General features: G+C 45.8%; 1 protein-coding gene across 2 annotated transcripts in view; it reads right to left on the bottom strand.

Moving 5' to 3' along the window:
• Positions 1-1,045: 1,045 nt before the first annotated feature.
• The window catches only part of TP63 (tumor protein p63), a 100,067-nt gene continuing 84,900 nt past the window's right edge, over positions 1,046-16,212 (bottom strand). Inside the window, exons 10-14 of one of the 2 annotated variants that reach the window (XM_026045294.1) lie at positions 16,060-16,196; positions 5,072-5,229; positions 3,991-4,135; positions 3,026-3,119; positions 1,046-1,760 (exon numbers count right to left, since the gene is read on the bottom strand). In XM_026045294.1, coding sequence (XP_025901079.1) covers positions 1,464-1,760; positions 3,026-3,119; positions 3,991-4,135; positions 5,072-5,229; positions 16,060-16,196 — 831 coding nt within the window. In that variant the 3' untranslated portion in view covers positions 1,046-1,463. Of the gene's footprint in view, positions 1,761-3,025; positions 3,120-3,990; positions 4,136-5,071; positions 5,230-11,482; positions 11,953-16,059; positions 16,197-16,212 lie in introns of those variants that run through there. The other variant, XM_026045293.1, reaches the window with a different exon arrangement.

The raw sequence follows: 16,212 nt of genomic DNA, 5'->3' as shown, positions 1-16,212 counted from the left end.
AAAAAAAAACAGGCTGACTGTTAAAAAGGAGAAAGCCATGGTGAAAACAGCTGAGCTCCTCAGTCGGGATCTGTTTCTACATATTAATGCCTCATTGCTGTGGCCAATGCAGATGTGGAAACACGCACTCCSGTCCGTTACTTGCCTGCAGGTTGACTGGCAGTCACAGAGGAAATGCCTCCGAGCACAAACAAACTGCTGCTTAACCAATAAGGAAAAAAACAGAAAAGCTTTAAATTTTTCATGTAAACAAGACTTTTTGCAGTAGTAACACTCACTACCGGGAACTTTTTTGAAGTACTTGTTCCAAGGTAGTCCGTGGGAAAATCCCTTTCTTTTTTTCCACTCTCTGCTTCCAGCTCCCCATCGCATAGTCTAAACTCATCAGCAACAAAATGCACAGACGTCGGTCTATTGGAGATGCATCTAAAGACAGTTGCATCCGTCTTTACTTTCCTTAGCAGGAACCAGTCTAACATGGTCTAAATAAAGGATTGCCTGGGTCTAAGACAACTCAAGCCCTAGAAATCTGTGCCAACCGGAGAGTAGCATCCAGACAGATCCTGGCTTTCTTATGCTAAACTAACCAGGCTGCATGTGTGATAAATCCTATTTCTTTAGCTTAAGTTGTGGTAGTAGTAGTTGTAGTAGTACAAAATGTCTAAGGTTGGGTAGGGGGCAAATAAGTCAGGGCAATCACCAGCGTTTTGTTTATATCCTGAAACCAGCAAACCAGGATATACACATAAATGTACATTCAACCAAGAGAAGAGAGAGCAAAAGGCATCTTTTTCCCCCAGAGAAGGCAAATGCAGAGGGGAAAAAAAGGGGCTGCAGGTGGCTGTAAGCGCTGGCCTATCCAGCAAAGTGCATGTGCTGTCTCCGCTGGAGAATATTACACATGAGCAGAGCATTCAGCTCTGTGGGAAGACGCTGTTTAAGTGCAATGTTCAACAGACTGATTCCCATTTATTTTTTTCTGATGAATTGTCAGCTTAGGGTTTTTTTGGTTTTTTTTTTTGTTTTTTTTTTTCCACAATTTTGTTGTTTTTTTGGTATTTTTTTTAAACTTTCCTGCTTTTCAAAGCAGAATTGCTGGACGAGAGAGACAGTTTGCAGGTCAAGACACCTGCAAGGTGCGCGAGGATTCAAGAGTCAAGAAAAGAAGCCCTCTCCCCAAAGGAAAACCCAAGACAAGGACAACGCCTTCTTGAGAAGGCCAACGGCTTTCAAGGAACCCCCACCCGCCTTCCCCCTCCGCTCGGCTCTCTCCCTTGCAAGAGCTGCGATGGAGGTCACGAGTCCAAGGACATGGCCTAGACAGGATTAAAGGCTTAACTAGCACGACTGAGTAAGAAGGCTCTCTCCGCCCTTCTTGTGGGGTGCAGTACCAAGCAGGATGAAGACGCACGGAGGGCTGAGCAGTCTGTGGCCGAGGCGGGGTGGAGCGGGGCGCGCGGGGCTCACTCCCCTTCCTCCTTGATGCGTTGCTGTTTGTTGCGCCGGGCATCCATGTCGAAGTTGAAGTCGTTCCACTCGTCGCGGGGCGGGAAGGAAATGGTCTGCCGGAGCGTGAAGCGCACCGCGTCGATGACCCGCTCCCCGCGGGTCTCGCTGGAGCCCACGCTGACCGTGGAGGCGCCGCTCGGCGTGCGCAGGAGGTGGGGAGGGGAGGAGAAGTCATGGAGCTGCCGGTGGTCCAGGATGCCTTTCCAGATGGCATGGCGGAACTGCTCCGGGATCTTGAGGCTCACCAGATCCTGCAAGGCAAGGAGGAGGGCTTAACAGGGCAATCCCTGGGAACTCCAGGGGGTCTCGGCTCTGGTAGAAGTGGTCTCTAGGCCACCATGCAAGCACTCATGAAAACCCCTGTCAAAACACAGGTGGCCATGATGTGCTATATAAGAAGATAAACAGCAAACTGACAGTGGTGGCTCACTAGCTCACCGCTTTTCAACAAGCRCACATAGCTAAGGCAACAAGAATGGATGACGTGAGGACCATATTGAAGGAACACGGAACATGTTCATGCAGAAGACCCTGGGGCCTAAAGACAGACTTTAAAACAGACAGCAAAGCCTCCAAAAACAGCCTTGGTGAGTTCTGCTATATGTCTACAGTGAGTAACGCTGGGCTGCAGAAGTCCTACGGCTTTGAAAACTTCAATGCTTACTTCAAAGTCTCCAAAAGGTTTTTAGAATTAAAATTTGGGCTCCYGGACTCAAAACTCTTAGCCTGACTGTATAGCAATTGCCTTAATTACCTGAACACAAACAAAATTTAAGACAGAAATCTAACATCAGAATACTTGAAGTCTGAGACTCTTTATCATCTCTACAGGTATAGTACCTCAGGGCATCATTTATCTAACTGGGAAATGTGGTACTGGCTTCTAAAAAAAAAAAAGAAAAAATAGCTATCAGCTTTGATTAATTTGGGTCAGCTTCTTTTAATTACAACAAGCAGCAGAAGTAAGGCAGCCCAGCCTAGGAAACAGAAGTACCACAGCCTTGCAAAGTCTTGGGACAAAAAGGGACGGCCTRTTCTGGAGAGAGCAATGGTACAGAAGAAAGCAACCCTGCTGCAGAAGCCATGCAAGGAGAGCTGGACTGAGATACCAGTAGCAARGGAAGCTCATTAAGGTAAGGCTAGAAAATAGAAGCAGGGAAGGAAAATGCAGACCACTTATGAACAGCTACTTGTCTGCAGGCAAGTTAGGTGTTTCAGAGCTTTGTAAACTGAAACCAAGCCTTGCAGAGTCAACAGGCTTGTGGGCTGAGGCCACTTCTGGGGCTAAAAAGGAGCTGGTGGAGGGAGCCACACTCACTCTATACCAGGCAAGGCAGTTGTAACTGTGTCCTGGCAGAGACTCCTGCCACTCTTTACCTTGGAACAAGTGCATGACACCCTTAGTCTGAAATAGTCATGTATTTAAAAACAAAAAAATACTGAGTCTGGATTTTCAGGTCAGTTCCTACAGCAGGGCCAACAGTGCAAACAAAGGAAATGGTGAGGAGTTACTTACATCCATGGAGTAATGCTCAATCTGATAGATGGTGGTCAGCCCTTGGGTCGTGAAATAATCCACACAGGAGGAGCAGCCCAGCCTCGCTAAGAAGCTGCAGAGGAGGAAGGAAGGAAGGAGAGAGAAAAAAGGATCACCCTGGCTGCAACAGCCCAAACCACAGAAAAACCAAACACTCAGCCAACCTGCAGCAACAGAAAACAAAGCTTTTACCCWTGGCTTGACCTTCTCCAAGATATCCCAGGCCAATAAGCCATGTCGTTGCCACGTGAAACAAGTGAGGGAGTCTCAGTTTGGCTCCTAGCAGACAACCCTCATGGCAGCATCTCACACCAGTAGAAAGCTGAAGATCTTGGGGCAGAAAGGCTCCYGAGGGCCCTCCTGTCAGGTTACTGAGGTAGTTCCCTGAGAAGGCAGTTGGGCCCAGGGCAGCCTGCTGTGTGGGTAGAGGGTTTCACCAAGTTGAGCTGGGGATCAGATACATCACACACAGAAGCACCCCACAATAGCATGCTTCTCCCTAAGTGTAAAATACTCCTCTTTCAGGGGAGCTTCTGCCAGCCTGTTTAATTTCAAGGAGGGCAGGCAGAGAGACTATGCCTAGGGAGGCTGGCTGTACTTCTGGACTCCTGCCAGAGTTTGTTGGGGAGCTACAGAGAGATGGCACAGGGGGAAGCCACCACTCCCTGCAAGTCTTCCTGGCCTAGTGCTGCACTCCCTCAGCACATCCTGAGGGCCCTCGTCTTCCTGTTAGCCCTAACATCCCTGTTTCTCTCAGCTGATCACGGGTAGAGGGTTGAGGCCCAGTGCTCAGCGGTTGCTGGCCACGGGACTGTCACAAAAGGCTGAATTCCAGCACTCCAGGAAAAACAGCGCGAGAGCAGAGTGCAGGGGACCAGGCACTCGTGAAAGGTCTCTGTTCTCCCTGGGTAAGAGAGGTGTCTTGGCAGCCTGCTCCTGCTCACCTGACAATGCTGCAGTCTGTGGGGTATGGAGGAGGGGGGGTGCAGTGGGACGTTGAAGGCATGGAGAGGGGAGGCGGCAGCGCCTGCGTGGGGCTCAGGCCATTCATGTCGCTGGTCATGGCCATGTGGGTGCCCATCATGGGAACTAGAGGAGAAAAGCAGAAGGAGCACATTGTTACCAAGGAKTCCAGCACCACCAGTTCATCCCCAGTGCTAAGATGTGGCCTGCTCACCCTACAGCCAAAGCAGCCTAAAAAAATCACTCCTGAGAGCACAAGCAATTCAAATCAGGGACCCCAGCAAACACCTTAGGACAAAAGTCCTTGAGAAGTTCTCTTCTCACTGGAGGAACTGTAGGTAACGCTCCCCTTTGCCTGATTCCCTGTGTTATCTTCTGTTACAAACAGGCTCATCATCACAAACTCCAGCAAATTGACTGCGTCTCAGCTTTCTGTGCTGCAGAACAGGARCAGGACAGAGCCAGCAGGGTAACTCAATACAGAAAGCAAACAGCTTTGTTTTCAGAGACACCAAGCACCCACAGGGGATCAGCAACAGGTGTAAGTCAGAGCTCAGCGCTCTCAAAAAACTCAGACCCCTGAATCATGTCTGTCATCCTGGATTTACAGAGCTGCCAGGCACTCTTCAGCAGCCAGGAGGAAGAGGTTAAATTGCTACAAGCTGCAGATATTTCCTTTGAAATTGTGTCTTAATTGAACCAAGGGGAAAGAAAATGTTTGCCAACATTTGCATTGCCTCTCTTGGAAAAGGAAGGAACAAGGTTTGAAAGACAGATGACTGTGCAGTCAGTCAGATTTGCAGGAGGGAGCAGCTCTGTTCACACCTTTGCCTCTGCAAGGCTCAGAGCAGAAAGCTCGAGCCTGAAGAGGGCAAGGAAGTTGCTCTGCAGCTCAACAGGGAGCAATATTTGGCTCTCCAGATTCCCAGCCTTGTTGCTGCGAGTTGTTCAAGGCTGCCTAGACTTGTGTTAGCCACTGGCCTGGTGCCTCCGAGACTCAAAGCTCTTCTCCAGAGAAGGAGCAAGCACAGAATAAGAGAAGCAGCAGGGAGGGTTTCTTACTGTTGGTTCCCATGCCGTCGGGGATGGTGGTTGGGGTGAGGGCGTTGCGCTGCTGGGGGTTCATCAGCTGGCTGACGGAGGGCAGTTTGTTCATGCTGTTCATTTTGCTGAGCGGTGGCGAGTTGGAACCGTAGGATGACTGCGACTGCATGGAGGTCCTGCAAACCAAGGAGATGTTAGGACATRAGTCTCAGCATTTGGTGGAAAGGAGAGTACATCCAAAAGGGCTGTATTTTCTGTTTGGTGCAGTGGTAAACTATTGCTAGCGAAACTACTGGCCCTATAGGAGTGTCACAGCTAAAAATCATTAGAAAGGACATCACTAGGAACTAAACATTTTCACAGAAATGCGGAGAATTAAAGAAGTTGCAAGACACTGACAAAGGGCAGCTTCACTTTTTCTTTGTTATCCTTAAGGTCCTAAAGACCATTTTCAGTTAGGAAAAAGAACATATACAGAGCAAGCAAATAACTGCAAAATACTGAAAATATTTAAAAAATTAAATAAAAACTAAAACTTAAATACTATTTTTTAAGTTAAGCTCTCTTTCTGATCAAAGGAGCTTTCCTATCATAAGAAAGAACTGAAGTTACTTAAGCCATGCTAACTATGCCCAAATATCTGACTGTAGGTTATAGTTATCTTGTTTTGCCAAAATTCCTATTTATTCACATAGCCAGATGTATATATTCACATTCCCACGTGTATATAAACAGCAGTCCTGACACACGTAACAGCCAGAAGCTCCTTCTTCATAACTGGCTCCCTATTTCTTGCAGAAAGCTACCGAAGTGATCAGAGCCACACAGGACACGCACACAGCTTTGCTGACATTAAGGACGACTCGGTATCCGAATACTGCAGGCTGCTTGTGACCAATATCAGATTCGTGCGCGAGCCGTCATGTCCAGACAGCCCCAAGCTCCATGCAGCATTTCTGGCGCAGGGACGTGGCGAGGGCGGCTCGCTCACGCGCTCGGCCCTGCCCTCGCCAGCCCCAGCTGCGATCCCGCCGTGTAAGCGGATCCGCAGCGCCCAGACCCGACTGCTCGTGAATGGCAGCTCCGGGCCCGGATCGCCTTACCACTGCGGCATCCCGTCTGGAGTTGGCCCTTCTCTGGAATGTGCAAAAATGCTCATTAAAGCAGGGCTAGCAGTGCAATTGGCAGAACGCTGCCAGGTCACAAGAGTGTTTTCTCTCTGCAGACTGATACTGCTGAGCCCCGGCACTCCGGTGGCATCTGCAAGGCTGTGCAGAAGTGCTCGGGAAAACGGGCACTGTTCCCAAGCGAGACAGACCCTCGCAAGCGACCGAGCCCAAGCGTTTGCTCTGCTGTCTCGCAGTGACCCTGCGGTGAGTATTACAGGGCACATTCCCTTATTGTTTCCCGTTGGGAAATTTACTCAGCTTGGCATAACTGGTTACACAGATTCCTGCGAACCGGCTTTCCTTCTATGCAAACAGAATAGTTGTTACTTAAAATAAGTGTAAAGAAAAGACTTATTCCCGGATAATTTATTAAAACCTTCAGCACCCAAGGTCAAGTTTCATAYAATTACATAGTCTCCGGCTTCCTGCACTTTTAAGATTTGCAACTTTGGGTGGAGAAAACATCTATGGTAACAGGCTAGAGTATCTAAGGCCCTGAAGAAATGTTACCTAATTACACAATTACAGGAGGTGCAGAAGGGTGTGAACTGTCCTTTGGCAGTAAAGATTCAGGACAAGATCCAGCAAACTTCAGACTCAAGGAAGTGGAAAGCACAAGCAGCTACACAAATTAATATTAAYGACGGCAGCAACTCCCAAAGGAAACCGAGCCACAAAGTTCAGGCCCAGCTTTTCAGGGTGAAGGGCTTCATTCAGAGTTGAGGTTTCAATTCCCCAATTATAAAAATGAAGACGAGCCATGAAATTCAACTCAGGTTGACACTKCCCTGAAGAGGCCAACGAGGCCTCTGGATTTAAGAGCTAAGTTGGTATTTCCACCTTCCAGGTCCAGGCACCTATCCTAACTGAGCTTCAGTCAAAATTAATGCCCAACTACAGAGACTCTTAGGACAAAATTTTGGAGTATGCAAGTGAGGAGGTCACCACATACAACACTTCCCTAGAGTAAAATCCCTAACGAAGTCAAAAGAGACTTCCAGAAAAGGGTTTGTTTCCACTGTTTAAGCTCAAGACAGGTTTCATTTCTCGAGTTTATGATTATAAAGAGATTTTTTTGTGGATGTCTACTCATACACAAGAGCACTTTCCAAAGGGGTCAGAAGCAAGCTCAGCTCTGCTCTCTGTGCCTTTAACAGTGATCTTGAGACCAGACCACTGCAGTGTACCTCAACAGACAACAAGTCAAAAGCCAAGCACCCCACGTTGTACAACATGAATGCATACGCTCACTCATTGCTTAAGGATTCCATTCTTTTCTCATAAGAAACATCAGCTCTACTGAGATAATCATGATGAAGCAAACAAAACAAGAAACAAAAACATTTTGTTCATAAACATACACATTTCAACAGAAGCATTTCATCACATAAGTAGATATGTAAACAGTCTGTAGAATTCCATCCAGCCAAAGAAAAGTCCAACGATAAACCAAGATGCAAAATTTTATTGAAAATTAACGTCACACATCAATAAAACAGCTTCAGAAACACGATAAACTATTTGTGGTACTAAACACACAGACTACTTTTTTGAGGATTCATTAAAAATTGCTTTTTTTTTTTAAACAGGTATAAGAACRTCATGCACAGTGATTTTTATTAAAATTATGCTTACTATGTCTCAAGATTAGAAGTAGGAGCATTAATATTTCTTKGATACCAATGCCAATGAAATGCATTTTAATATCAAGCTATAAGGACTTCAATTAAGAGATTATTATACTTCTTGGAATAGTCTGATACCAAAGGCACCGAGTCACATTCTGCAATTGATTTTTCTCCCTTCAAGAGACTATGCAATTATTTTGTCAGTAATGTTTGTACTTATGCAAACTCATGAGGGCAATCAACTCTCATGCTTCAAGGCATACAGGAATCATCTCAAGAGGTCAAGAAGGAATTTCCTCTCCYACATATGAAGCACAGCTCAGTTTACAGGTTACCTTGCACACTTCTGCACTTTCCCAGATTACTGGATATCAGTCCTTCACCAGAGGTAGGAAACTGCTTGGATAGACCAATTACCTGATGGAGTAGACAAGTCCTAGAGTCCTCACTCACATTAGATGAGAGCACCCTCAAAGTAGCCGTAGTACAAAATACATCAAAGGATCAGTAAGYGCAAGAACAGGTCAGCATAGGCACAGAGGGTTTAAAATTTCACCCAAACACTGTGCCTACGGTTTGCTATCCCTGAAGACTTCAAGGCAGCTGCAATGCAAAGAGACCCAAAGAGTACGGAAGGTGTCTGAAACCGTCTATACCTTTCCTTAGAGTGGCTGCAGCGATGCAATAAGGACCAAATCCTATGTTCACATGTGGTCTATGTGCCCAGTGACAGCGGTTTTTCAAACAGGAGTGTCCACCAGGCAGCATGAACCTGGCATCTGAGTCACCCTCAGTCATGACATTTTTAAGTGTCAGAGATGCTGTGCAATTCCACTTACCAGCTTAAAGAACCACAAAACAGGATACTAAAAAGTAGAGACACAGATGCTCTTTTAAAGTAGAGAACAGGGCATTTTTTCAACCACTAAAGCGTTTTGTAGAGTTTGTCACCAAYTGGTTGCACACAGAGGAAGAGTCCAATAGAGCCCTGACTACAGCACAGGGACAAGGGTGGAGATAATGAATCCACACAGATTTCAGGGATGGAATTTCCCAAGACTGCAGTGGATGCAATGTGCCCTCCAGGTAATGGAACTATAAYACTGGCTGATAGTACTTGACTGACTGATAATGCTTAGTTAACCTGCCTAGTTACTCCTTGAAAGAAAAAAAGATTTACTTTTCTGAAGCACCAGTGATGACAGAGAAGCAATAACAAGACAGCTGGAAAAAGTTTTTTTGCCTTTGTCTGCAGAGAACAGATTAAAAGGGCCCACTAATTACTTCCAACTCCAGGTGTTTTACTAGGAAAAAAACCTKTATCTTCTTAGGTAACCACCTCACAGCTGGAGAGCTCAACAAGTCACTATCAATACCAGGTTCATARATCATCGCCCTCTTAGAGGTGATGCCATTCTAGATACCAGAGGGCTCCAACCTTTTTTTCAAACTCACTTGGTACCACTCATGATGATTCAAGAGATTTCCCATACATCAGACCAAACGAACTAGTTGAGTGGAAACCTCCTTAGTGGGGACTGTGGATGTCTCATATTCTGGTAGGTTGCCCCTTTGAATCTGCTGGTGGACAGGCTCTAAAGCAATTCTTTATACAAAGAATTATTGCCCCTATCCCAGTATTTCCATGGTGTCATCCAAAAGCAGACAAGACCAAAATCCAGAAGTGAATCTTCATCAGAAGACTAATGGTGCTAAGTATAATCCTGCATCTGTGTTGCTTTTGGAGTTCATCATCTCAGCTCTCACAAGGAAAGGATGAGCATTGCCTTTCTTCTCCCATATATAAAGAAAGGGAGCAAATTTTATCTTGTTTGTCATCTGAAAAGTACCTCCTGGAGCTTCCAGGCAAAGAGTAGAAGTATTTCATTTGGCTAACTTGACACAAGTTACATATGCTRGAAGCATATGAAAAAGTCCATGCTAGTGCTTAAGTAGTTATTTTTATTCACAATTTTTTTTGTCTCTCTTCATCAGCCTCCCTGGTAGAACAAGTCTTGCTAAGATGACAAAGGAGATATTCAGAGATGGAATATGGCTCCCAAAAGATGTATTAGTGCGAGTCATCACCTGCTTAAAGCACAGCTCTGCTGCCTGGAAGCAGATGAGGTGATGTTCGGAGATAAGAGTCTTTCACTGTGCATCAGGCTTTTCCCCCTCAGTGGGTGGCCGGGAAGCCCATTGTGCTTTTGAAAGGCACCTTTTCTTCAGGCTGCACCAAGCATGCGAGGGCATCAGAATTAGAGGCGGGTGTAGATCTGCCCCAAGGGAATCCAGCGTGGATTGTGCTGTAGGCACAGACGTTCCCCTCAGGATCTATCCAGCCACCACACAGAACTTCTTAGCAGTTGCTGAGCACTGCCATTTACATCCAAACTCTGGTCCACAACCAGAGCTGAACTGGACCAAAACCACCTTGCACAGAGCACCCTTCCTTCTGAAGTGCCTCTTCAGTAGCCTCTTTGCAGTTCTATTTTCTGCAGTTGTGAACATCAGAGGGTGCCCCAGGCAAGACGCTGCCTGAGATCATGGGTTGAAGGACACTTCACCACAGTGAAGTGTAGGGCTGTCCTCACGTGACAGTGGCCGAGTTCCTTTTACGGAAGAAAACCACAACAGGCACCATACATGCCCTCAGTTAGCTCCTCCCTTAGCTCCTCCSTTACCTCCAGTACCTGCACCTAGAGCCATGGCCAGCAATGCCAGGATTAATTCCAGTGTTCTGCTTCCCTGTTGATCATTCCTCTTTCCTGCTAGTCTAGACTTGGCACTTACAAATCAAGTTTTCAAAGGGTTCAAATCCACCTTGTCAAGCCCCATATGAAAAGCTTTTAGAGGCAGATTTTGATACGAAGGGTACCAGGGTTTACAAGTCTTTCCTGAGAAAGCCAAATGTGCAGGAATCGCTAAGCCAGGACATACACGTAGAGACAAAAAGCAAAACCAACAGTCATTGGTTGCAGGATTAATGGACAAAATGAGCACGGTTTAAGGTCAGTTGGCCAAGTCAATTGCTACATATGCTGGCACTGTTTCCCTTTGAAATGTGGGGTCTCTAGTGACTGYGTAAAACCCAGTAAGGGTTGAATACTCTTAAGTAACATTTACTATTGAAAGTCTGCAAGACAAGTGGCAAGCTCCACCTCCTTTTCACAGGCAGGGCAATGAGACAGTATGGACAGTCTGCCCTTGACACCCTCAGCTGCAAAGGAACAGGGGACCAGGTCACACGCGAGTTCCATGGATGTCATCACTCAAAGGCTCCACTCTTATTCATCTCATGCATCTCAGTCCACCACTGGCAGGGCTTGGCTGAAATCCAAGAGTGAGGAGGACCAACCTTTCCAACTTCAGCAAAGGTGGATTCATCYAGTGATGGTACAAAGTCAGAAAAGGCCACACAGTTCTTCCTATAGTTGGAGGGGTTTTTGATCAGACTCTTCACGATTAGAATTAAGGATGGGGAAAATCATAAATCAGAGAGCATTTCTACAGGCAAAAAAAATCTGATTTCTTACCAGTACCAGTTAATATAATTATCACCTCCCTCTGTCCAGCAGTAGAAATATTTGCATTATTACTGCATGACCAGCATTAAAACAGGCCCAACTGACTATCATTAAAACACAGCCCACCATCTATCCCCCCAGCCCACGAATACATTTTTAATTTAAACAAGAGGCATTTTAAAATTGAGACCTGCTCAGAGAAACTCTGTTGAGTTTCACACATACAGAAGTAACAGGAAAGAACATCAACAGGTTACAAAAATGAGAAGAAAAAGTTACACCGAGAAAGACAACATTGTGGTTCCAGACCTCCCAATGCTACCACTACAGCTAAGTGATCTGTAGAAGTGTCTCTTGTTTTTGCAAAGTTTGAGTCCCTTCAGGAGATTATTCTGTTTACTGTTTCTATCAGGCTGTTTCTAGTCCCATGAGCTGGGTTAACTAATCCCACCAGCTTGACTTAGGGATATACTGATGGGTTTGGGGGGCTGGAATGTTTTAGGATGGCATCGGTCTGTTTGGGAGGTTCTCTCCTTGAGTCCGTGAGTTCAGTCCTGAAGCAGGCCGAAAGGAGACTGTAGAGAAGGAACCAGAGAGAAGAGAAGATAAATGTAAGGGACCCCTTATCAACAACCAAGAGAGAAATAGTCACTTTCCACCTTCATGATCACAGTACAGACTTGGAGGGGGAAAGCAGGTGCCTTAGTACCTACAAAAAGGGTATGTAACAGGGAAATCTATGAAGCTGGAAAGTCCCAGGTACAAGTGATTAGCAAGAAAGGGAATAGCACCCAGTTGTTATGAAATTCAGATTCCTGTCCCAGTCTCACACTGCAAGTAGTATTCTGACAGGGTTTCCAGCCACTCTTAGTGGGTTGAACAAACAGAATAGGAAAAACAGACTTAGCCAAATGGGAAAAGGAGAGAGGCAGCTTCTGTTGAGTCCTTTTCAAACTAGTTACCCAGGAAAAACACAGAAGCTGATGCTATGCAGAGAAAATAGTGCTTACTGCAAAAGGGCTGTAATGATTGTATCTAATTACTACCACCTTGCAAAGCCAAGGGACTCTGCACAGCAAAGTTGAGCAGTCCCTGGGGCTGTCAGCTGAGGCAGAAGATGCTGCACGCTCAGAGCCAGCACAGTGAACACCACATTTGCACACAACTAACCCCACACTTTCTTGCTTACTTTCATCTCAGAAATTCCCTAGCGAGAACATCATCCACATGCCTGGAGTCTACAACGCATGCAAGCACAGCACTACAACACCAAACCAAACCATGCAAAAACAACTATTAACTTCCACAGAGAAGCTGAGAATAGTTAGATGGAGGAGTTAAGAAAAGCACCTTCCCCACCAACCCCTTCCCTGCAAGCACACGGATCCTTGCAAGCTCCCATCTCAGATGGAGGGCTCCAGGCACCGGATAGTTCTGCTCTGTCACACCTTGCTTGCAAGGTTAATTCCCTCATTTGGATAATGAGCTGCACTGCTTATTAGACTCAAGGCAGCCAGTAGGCCCTGCTGATATAAGAGCCGCCCTCTGCGCAGACTGTGGAAGACTAATATCCCTGCAATCATGCTATGACCAATGCAAGTGGAAACTGTTATGAAAACAGTGTTTTCCATCACAGAGTTTTATTAAACCTGTTAAAGTGCTTTCCAGTGAAACCCTTAGAAAGGGGGCACATATTCCCTACGAATACTGAGGGTAAGTATGTCTCATACCACAATTTTGAACAGACTTCCCCCTCTCATATTACAATATAGAGGAAACTGCCTTCTTGCTTCCCGCTCGAAGCAAGTAGCTCTCTGCCAAGACCACATTTTAAGAGTGGCAGACCAGTAAAAGGAAGTCTTCTAAAGGCAGGCATGTGTCACTATTTAGATACAGGCCCAAATAGTGGGCAGTGGAAAAGTAAGAACAGCAACTGCAGCTAAAATTCTTCCCACTATGATCATGAAGGTATCAGGCATTACAGTAAGAGAAAGTCATGCACAAGGAAACAAGCAAAGAGAGGAGATGAGACAGAGAAAGATGTGGTCTGGCACCATGTGTACACACTGAGGTATTATTTCATCATCTTATGGGGCAAAAAGCTTTTTGATTGTCACCATCTTTGTCTTCCACATTCCAAAACAGTAGGACAATTACATCTGCTAGCCTACCACACCTGATGCTGCTGTGTATGTGAATAAAGGCATTTATACTGTTGATTTCCTATGTGACAGGTTTTATTTATTTTTTCTCTTCCTTACAGTACAATAACCTCATCCTTCCCTTTCCTACTCTTCAAAGATGAAGCTTTTCATGCTATAAGAATTGAAGGGAAACTCTCCCCCACACATCTACTTAGCTTTATGTTAACTATTGCTTTGAAAAGTCAAGCAAATGAAACATTAAACAACATCTCTATCTAGGCTTGACCATGAAGCATGCAGGGATGCTGCTCCATTTTGAGAATATACAGCCAAAAGCAACTTGCAAATATCCAGGTCCCAGAGAACCCTCTTTAAACCTGGAGATTCTCCTATATATGGGGACTTTGGTCACTGAACATGCATTTCTGTAGCTCTCCTTTAATGTACACTCTAAATGAATGCAAAGTGAGACACAGTTTTGAAAGTAAAGCCCAGTTCATGAACTGAAAGCATTTTCTTTTTAAACCAGAATAGACCCGCAAAGCGGCCAGTGTGCTTCCGAGTTTGGTAGAACATCTCCCACCAGATGCACAGCGCACATTTAGCTTAACCGCTTGCATGCAACATTTCCCCTTTCCAGGACTATTCCTATGAAATATCTTCCTTTCCTGATCTTATGCTTAGGACCCAAGAAGCCGATGACTGAACTTGTGTTTCAGCAGAGGAGGACCCTACTTGGAGGCAAGGCTGTTGGCAGAGACAACTGCAGTAGCCCTGGACAAACACTCAGGCATTTTTTCCCTCCCTGGCACCCTTAAAAACCTCTTAATCTTTCTCCCTAGTATCTCAGCACTCAGCAGCTGGGCAAAAAATGGAGTGTAACTGGACCAGTGCCAGTAGACATGTCAAAAGAAGTTTCATTAATAAAATGGCTGCATTCGTGCTCGCTGATCTTGAAGGTAACAAGTACCAGCCTTAGTTGCCAGGATCTCATCCTATTGATACAGGAAGAATGAAAACAGTAATTATGGCAAAGTAACTGATCAAATGAAAGTTGTCATCTGCTGGTGCCCCTTCTGCTTACAAAACCATTTCTGAGCTGAAGTGTCTGTAGTTCAGGTGGAGTTTTGAAGACAGGCAATGGAGTGCACAAAGGCTACTAGCTGCTAGGCACTGTGAATACAAGTTAAGTATATAAACTGCACAGATGACTGAAACTCATCCTTTTTAAGTGCCTCAAAAATCATCCTGGATGCTCCAGTCATTTCAGCACAAGGCTTTAACATCTCTACAATCCACCAGCTGACACTAAAAAACATACAGGTTGCAATGTGAACACATGTAGAGGCCTGGCACAAGGCCGTGGTATTGCAGAAGTCCTGAGACAAGGCCAAGGCATCAAAATAAATCCCTACAGGCTCAAGTGGGTCTTATGTGGTGCCTTGGCCTTGTGCTAACCTCTGCAAAGGAATGAATTATACCCACAGGCTCCTGAGGAGCAAGCTTAGCAGCAGGCATGACTGAGATCCTAAGCACTACCGTTGGTGGCTACCTGTGGCCTGCACTGCTGCTTTCTGTCACCTGATACTGCAGGTGAAGAAAGTCCCATGAATGGCACTGCTTATGCTCTGAGAAATCATTCTCTGACCCAGTTTCTGTAACTCCAAAGCATGGGGAGCAGAACTTACACATTTTGTCCTCATTCTCTATTCAATTTTCTATTCCCTATTCAAAAGTCTTCAACTTCCAGTTTTATAACTCGGGAACCTATAGTATTCCTACTCCAGAGCCAGGCACCTGCCCTCCAACAGCGTCAAAGCAGCAGCGTACCAGCAGCAAATGGCCCCGCTGGGGCTCACACTCCCAGCTCCACATGGTCTTGGCAAAGCATTCCAATAGATTCCAAGGAGGAGATATGGACACCCTTTTCCACAGGCAGCAGATGGAAAAAGAGAGAATGCTTCATCTTGAGCTTCTCAGCTCAGTCAAATGCTCACCAGGTTTCTGTCTGCAGGCTGGCTGATGGAGCTCCCTCAGCTCCATCAAGATGGAGCTCTTTGGATACCAAGCTCAGGGCTCCAGTTGGAAAGCAGAAATGAGGCATTCCACCTTTCCTCACACGTCTTGCAAGACGAAAAGTCGAATTGTCTATCATAAAAGGCTAGATATGGTAGTAAAATCCTGAAAGTTGCCAGGACTTGCATTTCTGGAAGAAGGATTGGTTTGTTCTACTATGCATACAAAGGCAGGTTACAAACCCCAGAAATTCTGAGTTTGAGATTMAAGTATTGGACCAGCAATTTGGCTTTGATCTACCTCCTACCATGGATTTCTACTACCTCTGAAAAACAATTACCAAACAGCTCCACACTGCACTGTCAGAAAGGATTTTGCCAATGCAATAAGCTCAGAGCTTTTGGCCCTTGCTTAACCACAGTTGGGCATCTGCATAGCTGTGCAGAAGCTTTCTGTGTCTCTCTCCTCTTCCTTCTCCACCATCCTCTCTGCAAAGGTCACTGCAAACACACTCATACTCACTGCTTCTGGAGCAAGTGCTGGTGCTGCTGTTGCTGCTGCTGCCTGTAAGTCTCAATCGTGTGCTGGGGTAGGTACTGCATAAGTTCCAAGGACTCTTTGATCTTCAGCAACATTTCATACGTCTCTCGTCCCCTCACCTGGATCAAGGGAGGA

This window comes from Nothoprocta perdicaria, unplaced genomic scaffold, assembly GCF_003342845.1.
Source record: "Nothoprocta perdicaria isolate Ctin4 unplaced genomic scaffold, notPer1 scaffold_4, whole genome shotgun sequence".
Taxonomy (NCBI): Eukaryota; Metazoa; Chordata; class Aves; order Tinamiformes; family Tinamidae; genus Nothoprocta; species Nothoprocta perdicaria.
Note: the sequence above shows the minus strand (reverse complement) of the source record. Positions and strands in the feature narration are given on the sequence as shown.